Source organism: Balaenoptera musculus, chromosome 1 (genome assembly GCF_009873245.2).
Source record: "Balaenoptera musculus isolate JJ_BM4_2016_0621 chromosome 1, mBalMus1.pri.v3, whole genome shotgun sequence".
NCBI lineage: Eukaryota > Metazoa > Chordata > Mammalia > Artiodactyla > Balaenopteridae > Balaenoptera > Balaenoptera musculus.
The window spans coordinates 67,747,504-67,765,105 of NC_045785.1; the positions used below are offsets into that span (position 1 = coordinate 67,747,504).

The 17,602-nt window shown below is 37.1% G+C and overlaps 2 protein-coding genes across 5 annotated transcripts in view; both read left to right on the forward strand.

Moving 5' to 3' along the window:
• The window catches only part of MIGA1 (mitoguardin 1), a 95,800-nt gene continuing 78,198 nt past the window's right edge, over positions 1 to 17,602 (forward strand). For 2 of the 4 annotated variants that reach the window (XM_036829198.1, XM_036829211.1), the window contains exons 1-2: positions 1 to 65; positions 2,985 to 3,098. In XM_036829198.1, the coding sequence (XP_036685093.1) occupies positions 3,000 to 3,098 (99 nt within the window). In that variant the 5' untranslated portion in view covers positions 1 to 65; positions 2,985 to 2,999. Of the gene's footprint in view, positions 66 to 85; positions 313 to 2,984; positions 3,099 to 17,602 lie in introns of those variants that run through there. The other 2 variants (XM_036829206.1, XM_036829217.1) reach the window with 2 other exon arrangements.
• On the forward strand, positions 7,992 to 8,915 carry LOC118882863 (2-iminobutanoate/2-iminopropanoate deaminase-like). The gene has a single exon (XM_036829229.1). The coding sequence runs from the start codon at positions 7,992 to 7,994 to the stop codon at positions 8,421 to 8,423; it is 432 nt and encodes a 143-aa protein (XP_036685124.1). The 3' UTR covers positions 8,424 to 8,915.

Below are 17,602 nucleotides of genomic sequence, written 5' to 3' on the forward strand. Positions count from 1 at the left end.
CAGCCTGCGGCTCGCTGCGGCGGGGAAGTAGGCGTGGGCATGCTACACTTACCCTGGAGCGCCAGGTACGCTGGTGGAGCTGGCGGGCGGAGGGTCGGGTGGGGTCGCAGCGGCCACGGGGTAGAGGCTGCTGGGCGGGCAAGAGCGCCAGCCTGCGACCTCTGGACTCCGAGTGCGGGTGGAAGAACAGAAAGCCGGAGGGAGGCCCGGCCGGGACCGCTGAATCAGGGTGGGCTGGTGACCGCTTGGAGCCGGAGCGAGGGTCGGTCGGGGCGGCTGAGCCGAGAGGGAGCCCCTTTCCTGGTCCTCTTGGTAAAGAAAAAGGAAGCCCGCAGAGGAGAGCGCGGTGGGGGTGAGGGAGGCCTGAGGGAGGGGCAGCTAGTGTGGTACAAGTTCCTGCAAGAATGTCAGTGGTTTGAGCGGGGAGTGGTTTTTGGATGAGGAAGATTACGCTTTCCTTGAAGGTGCTTTCCGAGAATAATTTAGCATCGGGAGGTTTGTGGCGTTAGAGCCCTTCTGTAAATAAAGTTGTTCAACTTTTATTTTCTGGAGGGAGGACTCCAAAAGGTCTTGCTCGTGCACAGACCTTTATTATTATTTTATCGTTATTGCAAGTAAGCATTTTTGCTGTATTTCAAGTATCTTCTCAGAGTTCGGTGGTATAGATTATCAAAATTTTGTGGATATTTCAGACTTTCATTCTTGCTTGGATTATAAAGTCCAATTTTAGGGTGTTTAAGAAACAAATTCTATTTATGACACTTATTTTTAACGCCCTCGTGTTTAGAATGGAGAGAAGCGAGTAATATTACAGAGTAAAATATTTTTGGTGATGTTTTAGACCCCCCTCTCGAAATTCGAATAATCATGAAACTGCCTTCATGTTTTTTAAAATTAATATTTATGAAAGCAACTGAAATGACCAGTTTTTAAAAGCTATTCAATTATTAATTAAGTTTGGAATCACTTCCTCAGTGATTTTAAATGAAAGGGAATGAGGTGGTTAGAATGCAAAAATAGACATTTGTCAGAATTCTTTTAAGAAAACCCCTGCAGCAAATTGAAGTGATTGCTTTATTTTCTTTCTCCTCTGCTTAAAAATCTGGAACTCTGTTATGGAGAAAATCACTTTGGGTGAATTACTCTCAGTATCTTTTTTTTTTAAATTTTTAATTCAATAGCACAGATAGCTTTAATGATCCAGAATCTATTTTGTTACTAAAAATGTTTCTCTAAAAGAAGTTGTCAGGTTTTTGGGGTTTTTTTGGGGGGGTGTGTGGGATAAATGTGCTTCCCCTCCTTTTTTTGTGTAACATTTCAAAAAAGTAGTACATGTAGGCACTTAAACAATCAAATATTACAGAAGCACTTATAATGAAAAACAGTGGTTCTCTGCCCAGCCTCCCTACATCCCTAGTCTCATTCCTCAGAAGACTATTTTTCACTTGTTTAACTGTTTCTTCATGATTTCCTTTGTATTTCTGAATAATATGTCTCTATCACAGTTTGTTGGTTAGAATAAATGTACTTCAATTAGAACTAATTACACTGAGCTGAAATATTCTAATTAGAATATGAGTGAGGGATAATTAAGTTTATACTCCTTGAGTGTCCCTAATAGGGAAAAGGTAAACGGTCAGTAGCAGTAACCCACCTTAAGAAGTATTACTGTGCTTGATGTACAAGGAAACTACTACTTAATCAGTAGTTTTGATAGTTGTCCGAGAAAAAAAAAAAACGGGGCTTATTAACAGAAGGGATTAGTCTACTGGAGTTTAGAAAGAGAGAGCAGAGATATATGCAGAAATAAAGGACTTAAAGTATAGCAAATAAGTTTTTACAGAGGGATTGTTGGTAGTTTGTTTTCTCTTTGGTGGTTTGTACAGCACTCTGCAAGGGAAAGAAGTATTGAATTCGTTAGGCCTAAACATTCTGGCTAGTGGGGAAGCCTACTCTTGTACACCAGAAACAGTTCTCAGGCTCTTTCCCAGCCTGTATGAAATATTCCTCAGGGCCCATTAATTTTGTGCTCACCACACAGCCTTTTATACTTAATTCAACTCCCTACAATGTCTTATTTCAGAAAGGGTATGTTTTGATAGCATATAAAGGTATTCTTTCACTAGATAGTGTATTTCCTTATTATAAATGAGCAAATTTGTAAACTAACTTATATCAATACTCTGTGAATTTGTTTAGTGGGTATCCAGCTGGGTACACTGTTAAAATTGAGTTTCTGGCTCTACAAAGCATAGACCCAGACCCTGAACCATCATGTTTCTGTCAGTGTTCTGCTACCTTTAAGGGCCTCTCTCAGTGATGACTGTCTTCTCTGTGGACAACTGATGTTTCTTTCTTTGGTTTCAATAGAAATAGGCATTCAAACAATATTAAAATTTCATAGCATGTATGTCATTTCTTTTAAGAGCTTTAAAATGGGATGGTAGGATCAACTATATTCCAACATAAAATAAAAATTTTTCTAAAACGGGGCAGTAGGAGAATAAATGCATGAGTTCTGAAGTTCAGTGAGCCCTGAGGTTCATTTTTAGCCCTTAGAGTCAAGATTCCAATCAGATTTCTTTCAGTACTTGCCCCCCCCCCAATGCTGTTATTGGAAGGAAATAAGTGGGAAGAAAAATATTTTAAATTACTGTTTAACAGCTGAAACATTTATTTAACCAGAAAAGAGAGAATCTAGAACCTGCAGTTTTCTAAGGAAAATTTACTACTTGAACTCAAAATTGAAATCTAACTCATTTTCTTTTTGGTTACTTTGGTGATTAATAAACTTTTAGCTCAAGTAAATTTGGCTCAGAATGTTATTTTCTTCAGGTTAGTGTGCAAAAAAAAAAAAAAGCTGTCTAATTAAGTGCAAAAAATAAAGCTGTTTAAAAAGAGTTAAATTTTCAATTTGTATCTTTCATTTGTAGAATAACCAGAAATCTTTGTGGCTAATATATTTTTTGTTTCATTTACTGAAGATTAGAAGAGGAGTCATGTCAGAAGAAACAGTAAGTGAATCACAGTTTTCCCTGAGGACAGCAGCACTAAGAGTGTTTGATCTTCCTCTGTCTTGGTACTATTCTCTCTGCCAGGTAAAAAAAAAGAAATACGAAGTTGAATAATAAGTCTATTGCTCAGAGCGTATTGTGTTTACAGTATTTAAATTTCATTTGGGGTTTTAAATGCTTCAATGTGTTTATTAAAGTAGTTTAAAACTTACTTGGTTTTTATTTATTTCATGTTCTTTTGTTGTTATCATATTCATAACTCTTAAAAGGAGATTGTATTACTTAAAAAGATCTTCCTACCTTAAGTGAATTTACAGTCTATTACAGTTATTTTCAGAGAATTATGTTATTCAGATAGGCTTGTTCTCACTATTACAGTCCTTTAATTTTAACTTTATTGTGGTAAAATATATGTAACATAAAATTTACCATTTTAACCATTTTTAAATGTGCAGTTCAGTAGCATTAGGTACATTGACACTATTGTGCAACCAATCTTGAGAACTCTTTTCATCTTGCAAAACTGGAACTCTGGAGCCACTAAACAGCAATTCTTTATTCCCCCTCCCACCAGCTACTGGCAACCACCATTCTCTATTCTGTCTCTATGGATTTGATTTGACTACTCTAGGTACCTCATAAGTGGAGTTACATAGTATTTGCCTTTTTGTGACCGGCTTATTTCACTTAGCAAAATGTTTTCAAGGTTCATCCATGTTGTAGCATGTGTCAGAATTCCCTCTCTTTCCCCAAGTTGGATAGCATTTGATTTTATGAATATACCACATTTTGTTTATTCATTCATTCATTGCTGGAACTTGGGTTGCTTCTACCTTTTGGCTTTTGTGAATAATGCTGCTGTGAACATGACTGTACAAGTAACTATTCAGGTTCCTGCTTTCAGTTATTTTGGGTATATACCCAGAAGTGAAATTTCTGCATCATATGGTAATTCTATTTTTAATTTTTTGAGGAATTGCCATACTGTTTACCCTAGTGGTTGCACCATTTTTTATTTCTACCAGCACTGCACAAGGGTTCCAATTTCGTTACATCCTTGCCAACACTTGTTTTCTGTTTTTTTAATAGTAGCCACTCTCATGGTAGTGAGTTGGTATTTCATCGTGGTTTTGATTTGCATTTCCCTAATTAGTCATGTTGAGCATCTTTTCACGTGCTTACTATCCATTCGTGTATCTTACATAGAAACATAGAAGCTGCACGGCCTGCAGGATCCTAGTTCCCCGACCAGGGATTGAACTTAGGCCCCAGCAGTGAAAGCACTGAGTCCTAAGCACTGGACTGCCAGGGAATTCCCAATCCTTTTATTTTTTTATATTTTTTAAAAAAGTTTATTTATTTATTTTTTTGGCTGCGTTGGGTCTTTGTTGCTGCACACGGGCTTTCTCTAGTTGCTGCGAGCAGGGGCTACTCTTCGTTGTGGTGCACGGGCTTCTCATTGAGGTGGCTTCTCTTGTTGCGGAGCACGGGCTCTAGGCCTGCGGGCTTTAGTAGTTGTGGCGCGTGGGCTCAGTAGTTGTGGCTCGCGGGCTTCAGAGTGCAGGCTCAGTAGTTGTGGCTCATGGGCTTAGTTGCTCCGCGGCATGTGGGATCTTCCTGGACCAGGGCTCGAACTCGTGTCCCCTGCATTGGCAGGCAGATTCTTAACTACTGTGTCACCAGGGAAGTCCCATCCTGTTATTTTTAATATCTGCTTCTAATGCAGTTTACACTCCATTGTAGTAAATAAAAAGATACATATGGAAAGTAACATTTATTTCACTAAACTTAAACACTGAATTTCATCAAATCTAAGATGATCATTTTTCACACTTCAACATTTCTAAAAGTTGCTTGCATCTTAAAAGGAATAGTACCTTAGATTGATAAAATATAGTATAATTTTATTTTATTTTTCTCTCTTTTTCTTTTTTTTGCCATGCCGCACAGCATGTGGGATCTTAGTTTCCCAACCAGTTCCCCCACCTTAGTTCCCCCATCTTAGATCCCTGCGGATTGGATCCATGCCCCGTTCAGTGGAAGTGTGGAGTCTTAACCACTGGACTGCTGGGGAAGTCCCCTAGTATAATTTTATATAGGCGAGGATGTTACACAGATAAGATGTATGAGAATAATACTAGTTAGTATCCACTATGTTTAAGACATTAGTTAGGTCTTTTTTACATATAATGTCTCTAATCCTTAAAATAATCCTGGAATTTCTGTATCATCTCCATTTTACTAATCTGGCAGCTTTTTAACAGCTTAATTAACTTGTCTAAAATTGCGTATATAATATGGGATTTGAACTTGCATTTCTTTGATCCCGAAATCCATTTTCTCTTTTTTTCTTTCTTTCTTTTCCTTTTTAGGATTACATGATTAAAAGAAAATTTGAAAAATACAGAAAAGAATTAAATAGAAAATAAAAATTGCCAACAACCCCTCTATAAAAGTTTATTGGCTGTACTTTACTTAGGTCTTTTATTTCTGCATATATCTCTCTGCTTCCCAATCCCTCACTCCCCACCCTCACCGCTCTGTCCCCCTCATTTGAGATTATAAAGTTGTATATTTTGAGCATTTTCTCTGTCATTAAAAATGCTTTATAAATATAGGTGTACTATAGTTTATTGAATATTTCTCTATTTTTGAGTTTTGGGGTTGTTTCAGCAGTTCATTATATATAATTCTTTGTCCAATTTTTAGATTTTTATTAAGGTAGATTCCTAGAGATGAAAATATTGAGTCTAAGTGTTTGGTATTTATTCTTTTATTCGTTTATGTTATTACACCACTTGGATGACATTTAAAAAGACCAGCAACAGGACATAGCAGCACCCACTGTGTGTAAAACACTGTGTTAGAGATTTTATATTGGTTACATTTACAAACTCTTTAATCCTTACAATGATTCTAAAGTAATATTATTCTTTAAAATTTATTATTTGAATAGCTAATACATTTACGTGGTTCAAAAACCAAAACTACACACGCACACACACACACACACACAGACACGTACATACGTGGAGATTTTTCTCTCAATCCCTATCCACTTCTATAGGTAACCGTTTAGATTACTTGAATATCTTTCAAGGTTTCTTAATTCAGATACCAGCAAAAGCAATTATATTTTCCTTCCTTCCTTCCTTCCTCCCTCCCTCCCTCCCTCCCTCCCTTCCTTCCTCCCTTCCTTCTTTTCCTTCTTTTCTTCAGCTGCGTTGGGTCTTAGTTGTGGCGCATGGGCTTAGTTGCTCTGCGGCATGTGAGATTTTCCTGGAGCAGGGCTCGAACCTGTGTCCCCTGCATTGGCAGGCGGATTCTTAACCACTGCGCCACCAGGGAAGTCCCAATTATATATTTTTATTTTCTCCTCTTTCTTATAGAAGGTAGCATACTACTTATGTTCTTGCTTTTTTTATACTTAAAACATTTCCTGGAGATTTTTCCATATTAATATATGTAGTTTTTTGTTTTTGTTTTTATTCCTGCAGTTACATGATGTTTCTGTATATGGTCATTTGGGTTGTTTCTGATCTTGTTCATTACAAACAATGCTATAATTAATAAGCTTGATATACTTCAATTCACATAGGTACAGGTATAGGATAAATTTTTAGACTTTGGATTTCTGGGTCAAAAAGTAAATGTATTTAAATTTTGATAGATGTTGCTAAATTTCCTTCCATAAGGATAGTATTGTTTTGCACTCCCCAAAGCTTTGGGATTTTTGCCAATTATTTTTGTGTGTTTTGTCCACACTGATTCTACTATACAACCTGCTTTTCAATCCTAAGAATAATTTTCTGAGGCCAGGACTATTGTCCACATTGTTCCGTGGAATATTTTTTTAAAAATAATATAAAGAATCATTGCAAGTAAACTTAAGGATACATCCTCTACTCTCAGTCATGGTATTGAGTATCCAAAACTCATTCCATGTTATGAAATGCACTAAGGTGGGTCAGCAACCTACAGGCTATGGGCCAAATCCCGGCCGCTGCCTGTTTTTACAAGTAAAGTTTTATTGGAACACAGCCATGCTCATTTGTTAATGTATTATCTGTGACTGTTTTTGTGCTACAACAGCAGTGTTCAGTGGTTGCAATAGAGACCGTATGTTCCACAAGCCTAAAATAATTTACCTGGCCTTTACCAAAAAAGTTTGTCGGCCCTGTACTAAGAGAGTAGGCTGTAGTTTGAATAGCATCAAAGGACAAAGAAAAGACCAAAGAAAAGCTTAGAGTTCTTGTTCAGACAGTTCTATAGCTTTAAATAGTTTTGTTGATTCTCCAAATTCAGAATGTATGTGGAAAAGACTAAGAATTAACTAAGCACTTAAAAAATAAAAATTTGTCTAAATGTAGTGTGGTATCTTGAGTTGGCCTTAGAATAGAAAAAGAACATTAGTGGAAAAACTGGTGAAATCAGAATAAAGAATATAGTTTAGTTAATATTGTACTGATGTTAATTTCTCAGTTTTGACAAGAGCACTATGGTTATGTAAGATGTTACTATCAGAGAAAAACTGAGTGATATGGGAACTTTCTCTACTGTCTTTGCAACTTTTCTGTAAATTTAAAATTATTTCAGAGACCCGTGAGATGCGAGTAGGAGCAGTATACAGGGTAGTTGTCTCCGAGGGGTGGCAAGGGAAAAGGATTAACCATGTCGTCTTTTTTTTTTTTTTAATTTATTATTTATTTTTGGCTGTGTTGGGTCTTCGTTTCTGTGCGAGGGCTTTCTCTAGTTGCGGCAAGCGGGGGCCACTCTTCATCGCGGTGTGCGGGCCTCTCACTATCGCGGCCTCTCTTGTTGCGGAGCACAGGTTCCAGATGCGCAGGCTCAGTAATTGTGGCTCACGGGCCCAGTTGCTCCGCGGCATGTGGGATCTTCCCAGACCAGGGCTCGAACCCGTGTCCCCTGCATCGGCAGGCAGATTCTCAACCACTGCGCCACCAGGGAAGCCCAGCCATGTCGTCTTTTATCAGAAAGGTGATCAGCACCGCGAAAGCCCCAGCGGCCATTGGTCCCTACAGTCAGGCTGTGTTCGTCGACAGGACCATTTACATTTCAGGACAGCTAGGAATGGATCCTGCAAGTGGACAGCTTGTGCCAGGAGGGGTGGCAGAAGAGGCTAAACAAGCTCTTCCAAACATGGGTGGAATTCTGAAAGCAGCAGGCTGTGACTTCACGAATGTGGTAAAAACAACTGTTTTGCTGGCCGACATAAATGACTTCAATACTGTCAATGACATCTGCAAACAATATTTCCAGAGTAGTTTTCCTGCAAGAGCTGCTTACCAGGTTGCTGCCTTGCCCAAAGGAGGCTGTGTTGAGATTGAAGCAGTAGCTGTCCAAGGACCTCGTGACAGCATCACTCTAAGTGGGCCCAGTGTTATTTAGTCTGGAATTTTAATAATGTTTTTAAATTAATGTCTTAATTTTTAGAGTCTTTGTTGGAAAGTGTAAGGTTGACTGAAATATCTGAAGTTATTATGGAAATACCATATAATAAGGGGAATTGAACATGAGTTGAAGGTTAATGATGAATCTAGTTACTGAAGTTTTAAATTACACTTCTATAACACTCATATTACTGGATGTGGGAAAAGAGACACGCATTACATAGTTACTCAGAAAAATAAAAGTAAAGGGAAATAACATGTAGGAAAGATGAGTTACTATTCCTGAGAAATAATGAAGAGCACACCTAATTCAGTTAAACTCTATTAATTTAATGATGTGAAATATTTAGTTTTCATGTCAGATACATGATTCTGCTTTTACTTGAGTAAAATTAAAGTATTTTAAGTTTGAATGGTAGAGGTAAAGGAGAAGACACTGGACCAAATTTTATATAGATAATATTTTTCTAATGGAAATAAAATAGCATGTAGATTTAAAAAAATAAACAAAATAAAATTATTTCAAAATAAGGTGTTTGTTTAAAAATTTTTTTAAATTAAAATAATAAGAGTGCACATTTTTCAAATGTGTACTATGTGTCAGATATAACTTTACGTATGTTATCTCCTTTCACAACAACTCTGTGAGGAAGATGGTATTATTCTCATTTGTCCAAAGGTCACAGTTAGCATGTGACATGTGGTGTGTTCCAGTTATCAGAGAGATTCATTCAAGCTATGTTTATTGAGTATCTACTCTGTTTCAGTTGATATAAAGTGGTGAACAAAATCTAGATATAATCCCTGGCATTATTGACCTTAGAACTTTAGTAAGGCTCTTAAGAGTCCCCCCCGCCGGGGGCTTCCCTCGTGGCGCAGTGGTTGAGAATCTGCCTGCCGATGCAGGGGACACGGGTTCGAGCCCTGGTCTGGGAAGATCCCACATGCCGCGGAGCAACTGGGCCCGTGAGCCGCAACTACTGAGCCTGCGCGTCTGGAGCCTGTGCTCCGCAACAAGAGAGGCCGCGATAATGAGAGGCCTGCGCACCGCGATGAAGAGTGGCCCCCACTTGCCGCAACTGGAGAAAGCCCTCGCACAGAAACGAAGACCCAACACAGCCATAAATAAATAAATAAATAAATAATAATTAAAAAAAAAAAAAAAAGAGTCCCCCCCGCCAAAGAAAAAAAAAGGTGTGTTAAGTACTGTGTTAGAGGAATAGATCAACTCAGTTCTAGTTAGAACTTCATGCTGAATAAAGGGAAATAGGTTATTGGAGCAGGAGACTTGTGTGTGACTAAATAGCTATTCTCTGTCTCCAGAGAACGTTAGATGACGGGGGAAACTTGACAAGAACATTAAACAGTGGCATCGGGTTATGGAGTGGAGAGGATTGTGAAATCTGAGCACCAGGAACAGTGTCTTATTCCTTTCTTTGTATTCTCAGTGTTTGGCCCATAAGTTGGTACTCAGTTCATGTTGAATGAATAGGACACGTGTCTGGTTTCCATTTTGTCTGGAGGTAAGGAACTGTATCACCTCGAAAAGCCCCTCAGAGTTTGGGATTCTGAGTTGCTGTATTTTCAGTGTTCCAGGCAATGATAATAGGAAGTAACTGACTTTCCTCTGGGGAAGAAAGAAGTAACAAAATGAGAAGTGATAGGCAGGAGTAATAGAGACTTTCAAACCTTGTGTCATCTAGATTACTTGTGATAAAAATCTTTTCCTGGGAAATTTACCTTATTTTTGTCATGGAACGTTTTCTTTTTTCATGAGATTAGGACTGTAAGTTGTAATGGGTCTTTTATGCAAAAATAATATTTAACATATACACAGAACTTGAATCTTAATAAAAGTGAATTGATTTATATTGTATTTGAATTCGTATTAATAAAAGCACGTTATATTTCTGACAGTAGTTTTAATTTTGTATTTATGTCTCCTAATAGTTCTCTAACTTCAGTGCCCTAAGATACAGCAGAACTGACAGTTTAAGAACATGTGATCACTTAGTTATGGCTGGGCCTGTGTTAAGATTATTTTCTTTCTTTCTTTTTTTTTTTTTTTTTGGCTGCACCACATGGCTTATGGGATCTCAGTTCCCTAAGGAGGGATTGAAGCCAGGCCACAGCAGTGAAAGTGCCGAACCCTAACCACTAGTCTGCCAGGGAACTCCCAATAGATTATTTTCTTTAGTTGAGGTCTTAATTTTGTTATCTTACATTTGCTTATGCAGTAAATACTAATTTTTATATTTGATCTAAGAAACATTTTTTGGGGGGTAATGAGGTCAAGGCAGTTCATAAAATATAATGAGAAGTAAGGTGTTCTTAATAATAGTGCTGTTTTTTAGAATTTATTTTATTATTGGTTGTTTAGCATCCAAATTCCAGGAACTGTTTTGTTTGTTTTTTTTTTCCCCTGAATCTCATTTGGTTGCAGTGAACACTGGAGCTATGGTTCCAGAGGGTAAAACATAGAAATGGAAAGAAACAAATATTTGGCAATTCCTGTATGAAGACATTACGGAAGAGAATAATTCTTACAGTTTGCGAAGGGAAAAAATCTGAGGCGACATTGGAATGTTCCAATTTTTCATGATAGTTTTGGAAGAAGTTAAATGGATTTGGAAGAAAAGTAGAGTAAGAATAGTTTTAAATTTTTGTTAGATCACAGTCGCTGAGGCCAAATACTAATGGCAAGTGGAAGTAAATCATTTCTGGTATACCAGAAAATGAGCAATTATTTTGGATTTATGTGTAGAACCAAGATGTTATTTTTTTTAATTTATTTAGTTTTAAAAATTTATTTATTTATTATTTATTTTTGGCTGCATTGGGTCTTCGTTGCTGTGTGCGGGCTTGCTCTAGTTGCAGTGAGCAAGGGCTACTCTTTGTTGCAGCACGCGAGCTTCTCATTGCGGTGGCTCCTCTTGTTGCGTAGCACGGGCTCTAGGTGCATGGGCTTCAGTAGTTGTGGCACGCGGGCTTCAGTAGTTGTGGCTTGCGGGTTTTAGAGCGCAGGCTCAGTAATTGTGGTGAACGGGCTTAGTTGCTCCGCAGCATGTGGGATCTTCCCAGACCAGGGCTTGAACCCGTGTGCCCTGCATTGGCAGGCGGATTCTTAACCACTGCACCACCAGGGAAGTCCTGAAGATGTTATTTTTCAAAAACAGCTTTATTGAGGTAAAATTGACACGCATTAAACTATACGTATTTAAAGAATACAATTTAAGTTTTAACATATGTGTATATGCCTGTGAAATCCTTGCCACAGTCAGGGTAATAAACATACCTATGATCTCTAAAAGTCTATCATTCCCTTTTGTAACCTCTGCCTTTGCATCTTACTGTCCAACTCCGCTCCCCCACTTTTCCCCAGGCAAACACTGATCTGCTTTTTGTCACTATAGATTAGTTTGCATTTTCTAGAATTTTGTATAAATGGAATCATACAGTATGTACTTCCTTTTGTCTGGCTTTTTTTCACTCAGCCTAATTATTTTGAAATATATGCATGTTGTTGCATGTATCAGTAGTCAGTTCTTTTTTTATTACTGAACAGTATTCCATTGTATGGATATACCACAGTTTGTTCAGCTATCCACCTGCAATGGACTTTTGGATTTCCTGTTTTTTCTTTTTTTTTTTTTTAAATTATAAATAAAGCTGCTAAGAACATTTCTGTACTAGTCTTTGTATGAACATACGGTTTCATTTCCTTGGGTAAATACTTAGGAGAGGAATGACTGAATCATAAGTAGGTATATGTTTAATTTTTTAAGAAAATGCCAGACTTCTTCCAAAGTGGTTATACCATTGGTATGGCCAGTCTTTTTAATTTTTGCCATTCTAAAATAGGTGTGTACTGGAATCTCATTGTGGTTTTAATTTGCATTTCCCTAATGACCAGTAATGTTGAATGTGTTTTCATGTGCTTATTTGCTATCTGTTTATCTTCTTTGTTGATGTGTCTGTTCAAAGCTTTTGCCCATTTTTTAAAATTTATTTATTTATTTTTAACATCTTTATTGGAGTATAATTGCTTTACAATGGTGTGTTAGTTTCTGCTTTATAACAAATTGAATCAGCTATACATACACATATATCTCCATATTTTCCCCATTTTTAAATTGGGTTTTTCGTTTTCTTATTAAGTTTGGAGAATTCTTTATATACCCTTTATACAATTCCTTTGTTAGATGATTGGCAGCTATTTACTCCTAATTCGTGGATTGTCTTTTCATTCTCTTTTTTTTCATATAATGTCTGAAACATTTATATTAACATATTTCCATACAAATACAAATATAAGATTTTTAGAAATTTCATGTAATGTCTGAAACATTTATATTAACATATTTCCATACAAATAACCCAATGAAAGTTTAGTATTAGTTGTTTTGTTTGTTTGTTTTTTTATACTGCAGGTTCTTATTAGGCATCAATTTTATACACATCAGTGTATACATGTGAATCCCAATCGCCCAATTCAGCACACCACCATCCCCACCCCACCGCAGTTTTCCCCCCTTGGTGTCCATATGTCCATTCTCTACATCTGTGTCTCAACTTCTGCCCTGCAAACCGGCTCATCTGTTTTTTCTAGGTTCCACATACATGCATTAATATACGATATTTGTTTTTCTCTTTCTGACTTACTTCACTCTGTATGACAGTCTCTAGATCCATCCACTTCTCAACAAATGACTCAATTTCGTTCCTTTTTATGGCTGAGTAATATTCCATTGTATATATGTACCAGATCTTCTTTATCCATTTGTCTGTTGATGGGCATTTAGGTTGCTTCCATGACCTGGCTATTGTAAATAGTGCTGCAATGAACATTCGGGTGCATGTGTCTTTTTGAATTACGGTTTTCTCTGGGTTTATGCCCAGTAGTGGGATTGCTGGGTCATATGGTAATTCTATTTTTAGTTTTTTAAGGAACCTCCATATTGTTCTCCATAGTGGCTGTATCAATTTACATTCCCACCAGCAGTGCAAGAGGGTTCTCTTTTCTCCACACCCTCTCCAGCATTTGTTGTTTGTTGATTTTCTGATGATGCCCATTCTAACAGGAGTGAGGTGATACCTCATTGTAGTTTTGATTTGCATTTCTCTAATAATTAGTGATGTTGAGCATCTTTTCATGTGCTTCGTGGCCGTCTGTATGTCTTCTTTGGAGAAATGTCTATTTAGGTCTTCTGCCCATTTTTGGATTGGGGTGTTTGTTTCTTTAATATTGAGCTGAATGAGCTGTTTATATATTTTGGAGATTAATCCTTTGTCCGTTGATTCGTTTGCAAATATTTTCTCCCATTCTGAGGGTTGTCTTTTCGTCTTCTTTATGGTTTCCTTTGCTGTGCAAAAGCTTTGAAGTTTCATTAGGTTCCATTTGTTTATTTTTGTTTTTATTTCCATTACTCTAGGAGGTGGATCAGAAAAGATCTTGCTGTGATTTATGTCAAAGAGTGTTCTTCCTATGTTTTCCTCTAAGAGTTTTATAGTGTCCAGTCTTATATTTAGGTCTCTAATCCATTTTGAGTTTATTTTTGTGTATGGTGTTAGGGAGTATTCTAATTTCATTCTCTTACATGTAGCTGTCCAGTTTTCCCAGCACCACTTATTGAAGAGACTGTCTTTTCTCCATTGTATATCTTTGCCTCCTTTGTCATAGATTAGTTGACCATAGGTGCGTGGGTTAATCTCTGGGCTTTCTATCTTGTTCCATTGATCTATGTTTCTGTTTTTGTGCCAGTACCATATTGTCTTGATTACTGTAGCTTTGTAGTAGAGTCTGAAGTCAGGGAGTCTGATTCCTCCAGCTCCATTTTTTTGCCTCAAGACTGCTTTGGTTATTCGGGGTCTTTTGTGTCTCCATACAAATTTTAAGATAATTTGTTCTAGCTCCATAAAAAATGCCATTGGTAATTTGATAGGGATTGCATTGAATCTGTAGATTGCTTTGGGTAGTATACTCATTTTCACAATGTTGATTCTTCCAATCCAAGAACATGGTATATCTCTCCATCTGTTGGTATCATCTTTAATTTCTTTCATCAGTGTCTTATAGTTTTCTGCATACAGGTCTTTTGTCTCCCTAGGTAGGTTTATTCCTAGGTATTTTATTCTTTTTGTTGCAATGGTAAATGGGAGTGTTTCCATAATTTCTCTTTCAGATTTTTCATCATTAGTGTATAGGAATGCAAGAGATTTCTGTGCATTAATTTTGTATCCTGCAACTTTACCATATTCATTAATTAGCTCTAGCAGTTTTCTGGTGGCAGTTTTAGGATTCTCTATGTATAGTATCATGTCATCCGCAAACAGTGACCGTTTTACTTCTTCTTTTCCAATTTGTATTCCTTTTATTTCTTTTTCTTCTCTGATTGCCGTGGCTAGGACTTCCAGAACTATGTTGAATAATAGTGGTGAGAGTGGACATCCTTGTCTCGTTCCTGATCTTAGAGGAAATGCTTTCAGTTTTTCACCATTGAGAATGATGTTTGTTGTGGGTTTGTCATATATGGCCTTTATTATGTTGAGGTAGGTTCCCTCTATGCCCACTTTCTGGAGAGTTTTTATCATAAATGGGTGTTGAATTTTGTCGAAAGCTTTTTCTGCATCTATTGAGATGATCGTATGGTTTTCTTCAATTTGTTAATATGGTGTATCACATTGATTGATTTGCGTATATTGAAGAATCCTTGCATCCCTGGGATAAATCCCACTTGATTGTGGTGTATGATCCTTTTAATGTGTTGTTGGATTCTGTTTGCTAGTATTTTGTTGAGGATTTTTGCATCTATATTCATCAGTGATATTGGTCTGTAATTTTCTTTTTTTGTAGTGTCTTTGTCTGGTTTTGGTATCCGGGTGATGGTGGCCTCATAGAATGAGTTTGGGAGTGTTCCTTCCTCTGCAATTTTTTGGAAGAGTTTGAGAAGGATGGGTGTCAGCTCTTCTCTAAATGTTTGATAGAATTCACCTGTGAAGCCATCTGGTCCTGGACTTTTGTTTGTTGGAAGATTTTTAATCACAGTTTCAATTTCATTACTTGTGATTGGTCTGTTCATATTTTCTGTTTCTTCCTGGTTCAGTCTTGGAAGGTTATACCTTTCTAAAAATTTGTCCATTTCTTCCAGGTTGTCCATTTTATTGGCATAAAGTTGCTTGTAGTAGTCTCTTAGGATGCTTTGTATTTCTGCAGTGTCTGTTGTAACTTCTCCTTTTTCATTTCTGATTTTATTGATTTGAGTCCTCTCCCTCTTTTTCTTGATGAGTCTGGCTAATGGCTTATCAATTTTGTTTATCTTCTCAAAGAACCAACTTTTAGTTTTATTGATCTTTGCTATTGTTTTCTTTGTTTCTATTTCATTTATTTCTGCTCTGATCTTTATGATTTCTTTCCTTCTGCTAACTTTGGGTTTTGTTTGTTCTTCTTTCTCTAGTTTCTTTAGGTGTAAGGTTAGATTGTTTACTTGAGATTTTTCTTGTTTCTTTAGGTAGGCTTGTATAGCTATAAACTTCCCTCTTAGAACTGCTTTCGCTGCATCCCATAGGTTTTGGGTCGTCGTGTTTTCATTGTCATTTGTCTCTAGGTATTTTTTGATTTCCTCTTTGATTTCTTCAGTGATCTCTTGGTTATTTAGTAACGTATTGTTTAGCCTCCATGTGTTTGTGTTTTTTACATTTTTTTCCCTGTAATTCATTTCTAATCTCATAGCATTGTGGTCAGAAAAGATGCTTGATATGATTTCAATTTTCTTAAATTTACTGAGGCTTGATTTGTGACCCAAGATATGATCTATCCTGGAGAATGTTCCGTGCGCACTTGAGAAGAACGTGTAATCTGCTGTTTTTGGATGGAATGTCCTATATATATCAATTAAATCTATCTGGTCTATTGTGTCATTTAAAGCTTCTGTTTCCTTATTTATTTTCATTTTGGATGATCTGTCCATTGGTGTAAGTGAGGTGTTAAAGTCCCCCACTATGACTGTGTTACTGTCAATTTCCTCTTTTATAGCTGTTAGCAGTTGCCTTATGTATTGAGGTGCTCCTATGTTGGATGCATATATATTTATAATTGTTATATCTTCTTCTTGGATTGATCCCTTGATCATTATGTAGTGTCCTTCCTTGTCTCTTGTAACATTCTTTATTTTAAAGTCTATTTTATCTGATATGAGTATAGCTACTCCAGCTGTCTTTTGATTTCCATTTGCATGGAATATCTTTTTCCATCCCCTCACTTTCAGTCTGTATGTGTCCCTAGGTCTAAAGTGGGTCTCTTGTAGACAGCATATATATGGGTCTTCTTTTTGTATCCATTCAGCCAGTCTATGTCTTTTGGTTGGGGCATTTAATCCATTCACGTTTAAGGTAATTATCGATATGTATGTTCCTTTGACCATTTTCTTAATTGTTTTGGGTTTGTTTTTGTAGGTCCTTTTCTTCTCTTGTGTTTCCCACTTAGAGAAGTTCCTTTAGCATTTGTTGTAGAGCTGGTTTGGTGGTGCTGAATTCTCTTAGCTTTTGCTTGTCTGTAAAGCTTTTGATTTCTCCATCAAATCTAAATGAGATCCTTGCTGGGTAGAGTAATCTTGGTTGTAGGTTCTTCCCTTTCATCACTTTAAGTATATCATGCCACTCCCTTCTGGCTTGCAGAGTTTCTGCTGAGAAATCATCTGTTAACCTTATGGGAGTTCCCTTGTATGTTATTTGTCGTTTTTCCCTTGCTGCTTTCAATAATTTTTCTTTGTCTTTAATTTTTGCCACTTTGATTACTATGTGTCTCAGCGTGTTTCTCCTTGGGTTTATCCTGTATGGGACTCTCTGCGCTTCCTGGACTTGGGTGGCTATTTCCTTTCCCATGTTAGGGAAGTTTTCGACTATAATCTCTTCAAATATTTTCTCTGGTCCTTTTTCTCTCTCTTCACCTTCTGGGACCCCTATAATGCGAATGTTGTTGCGTTTAATGTTGTCCCAGAGGTCTCTTAGGCTGTCTTCATTTCTTTTCATTCTTTTTTCTTTAGTCTGTTCCGCAGCAGTGAATTCCACCATTCTGTCTTCCAGGTCACTTATCCGTTCTTCTGCCTCAGTTATTCTGCTATTGATTCCTTCTAGTGTAGTTTTCATTTCAGTTATTGTATTGATCATCTCTGTTTGTTT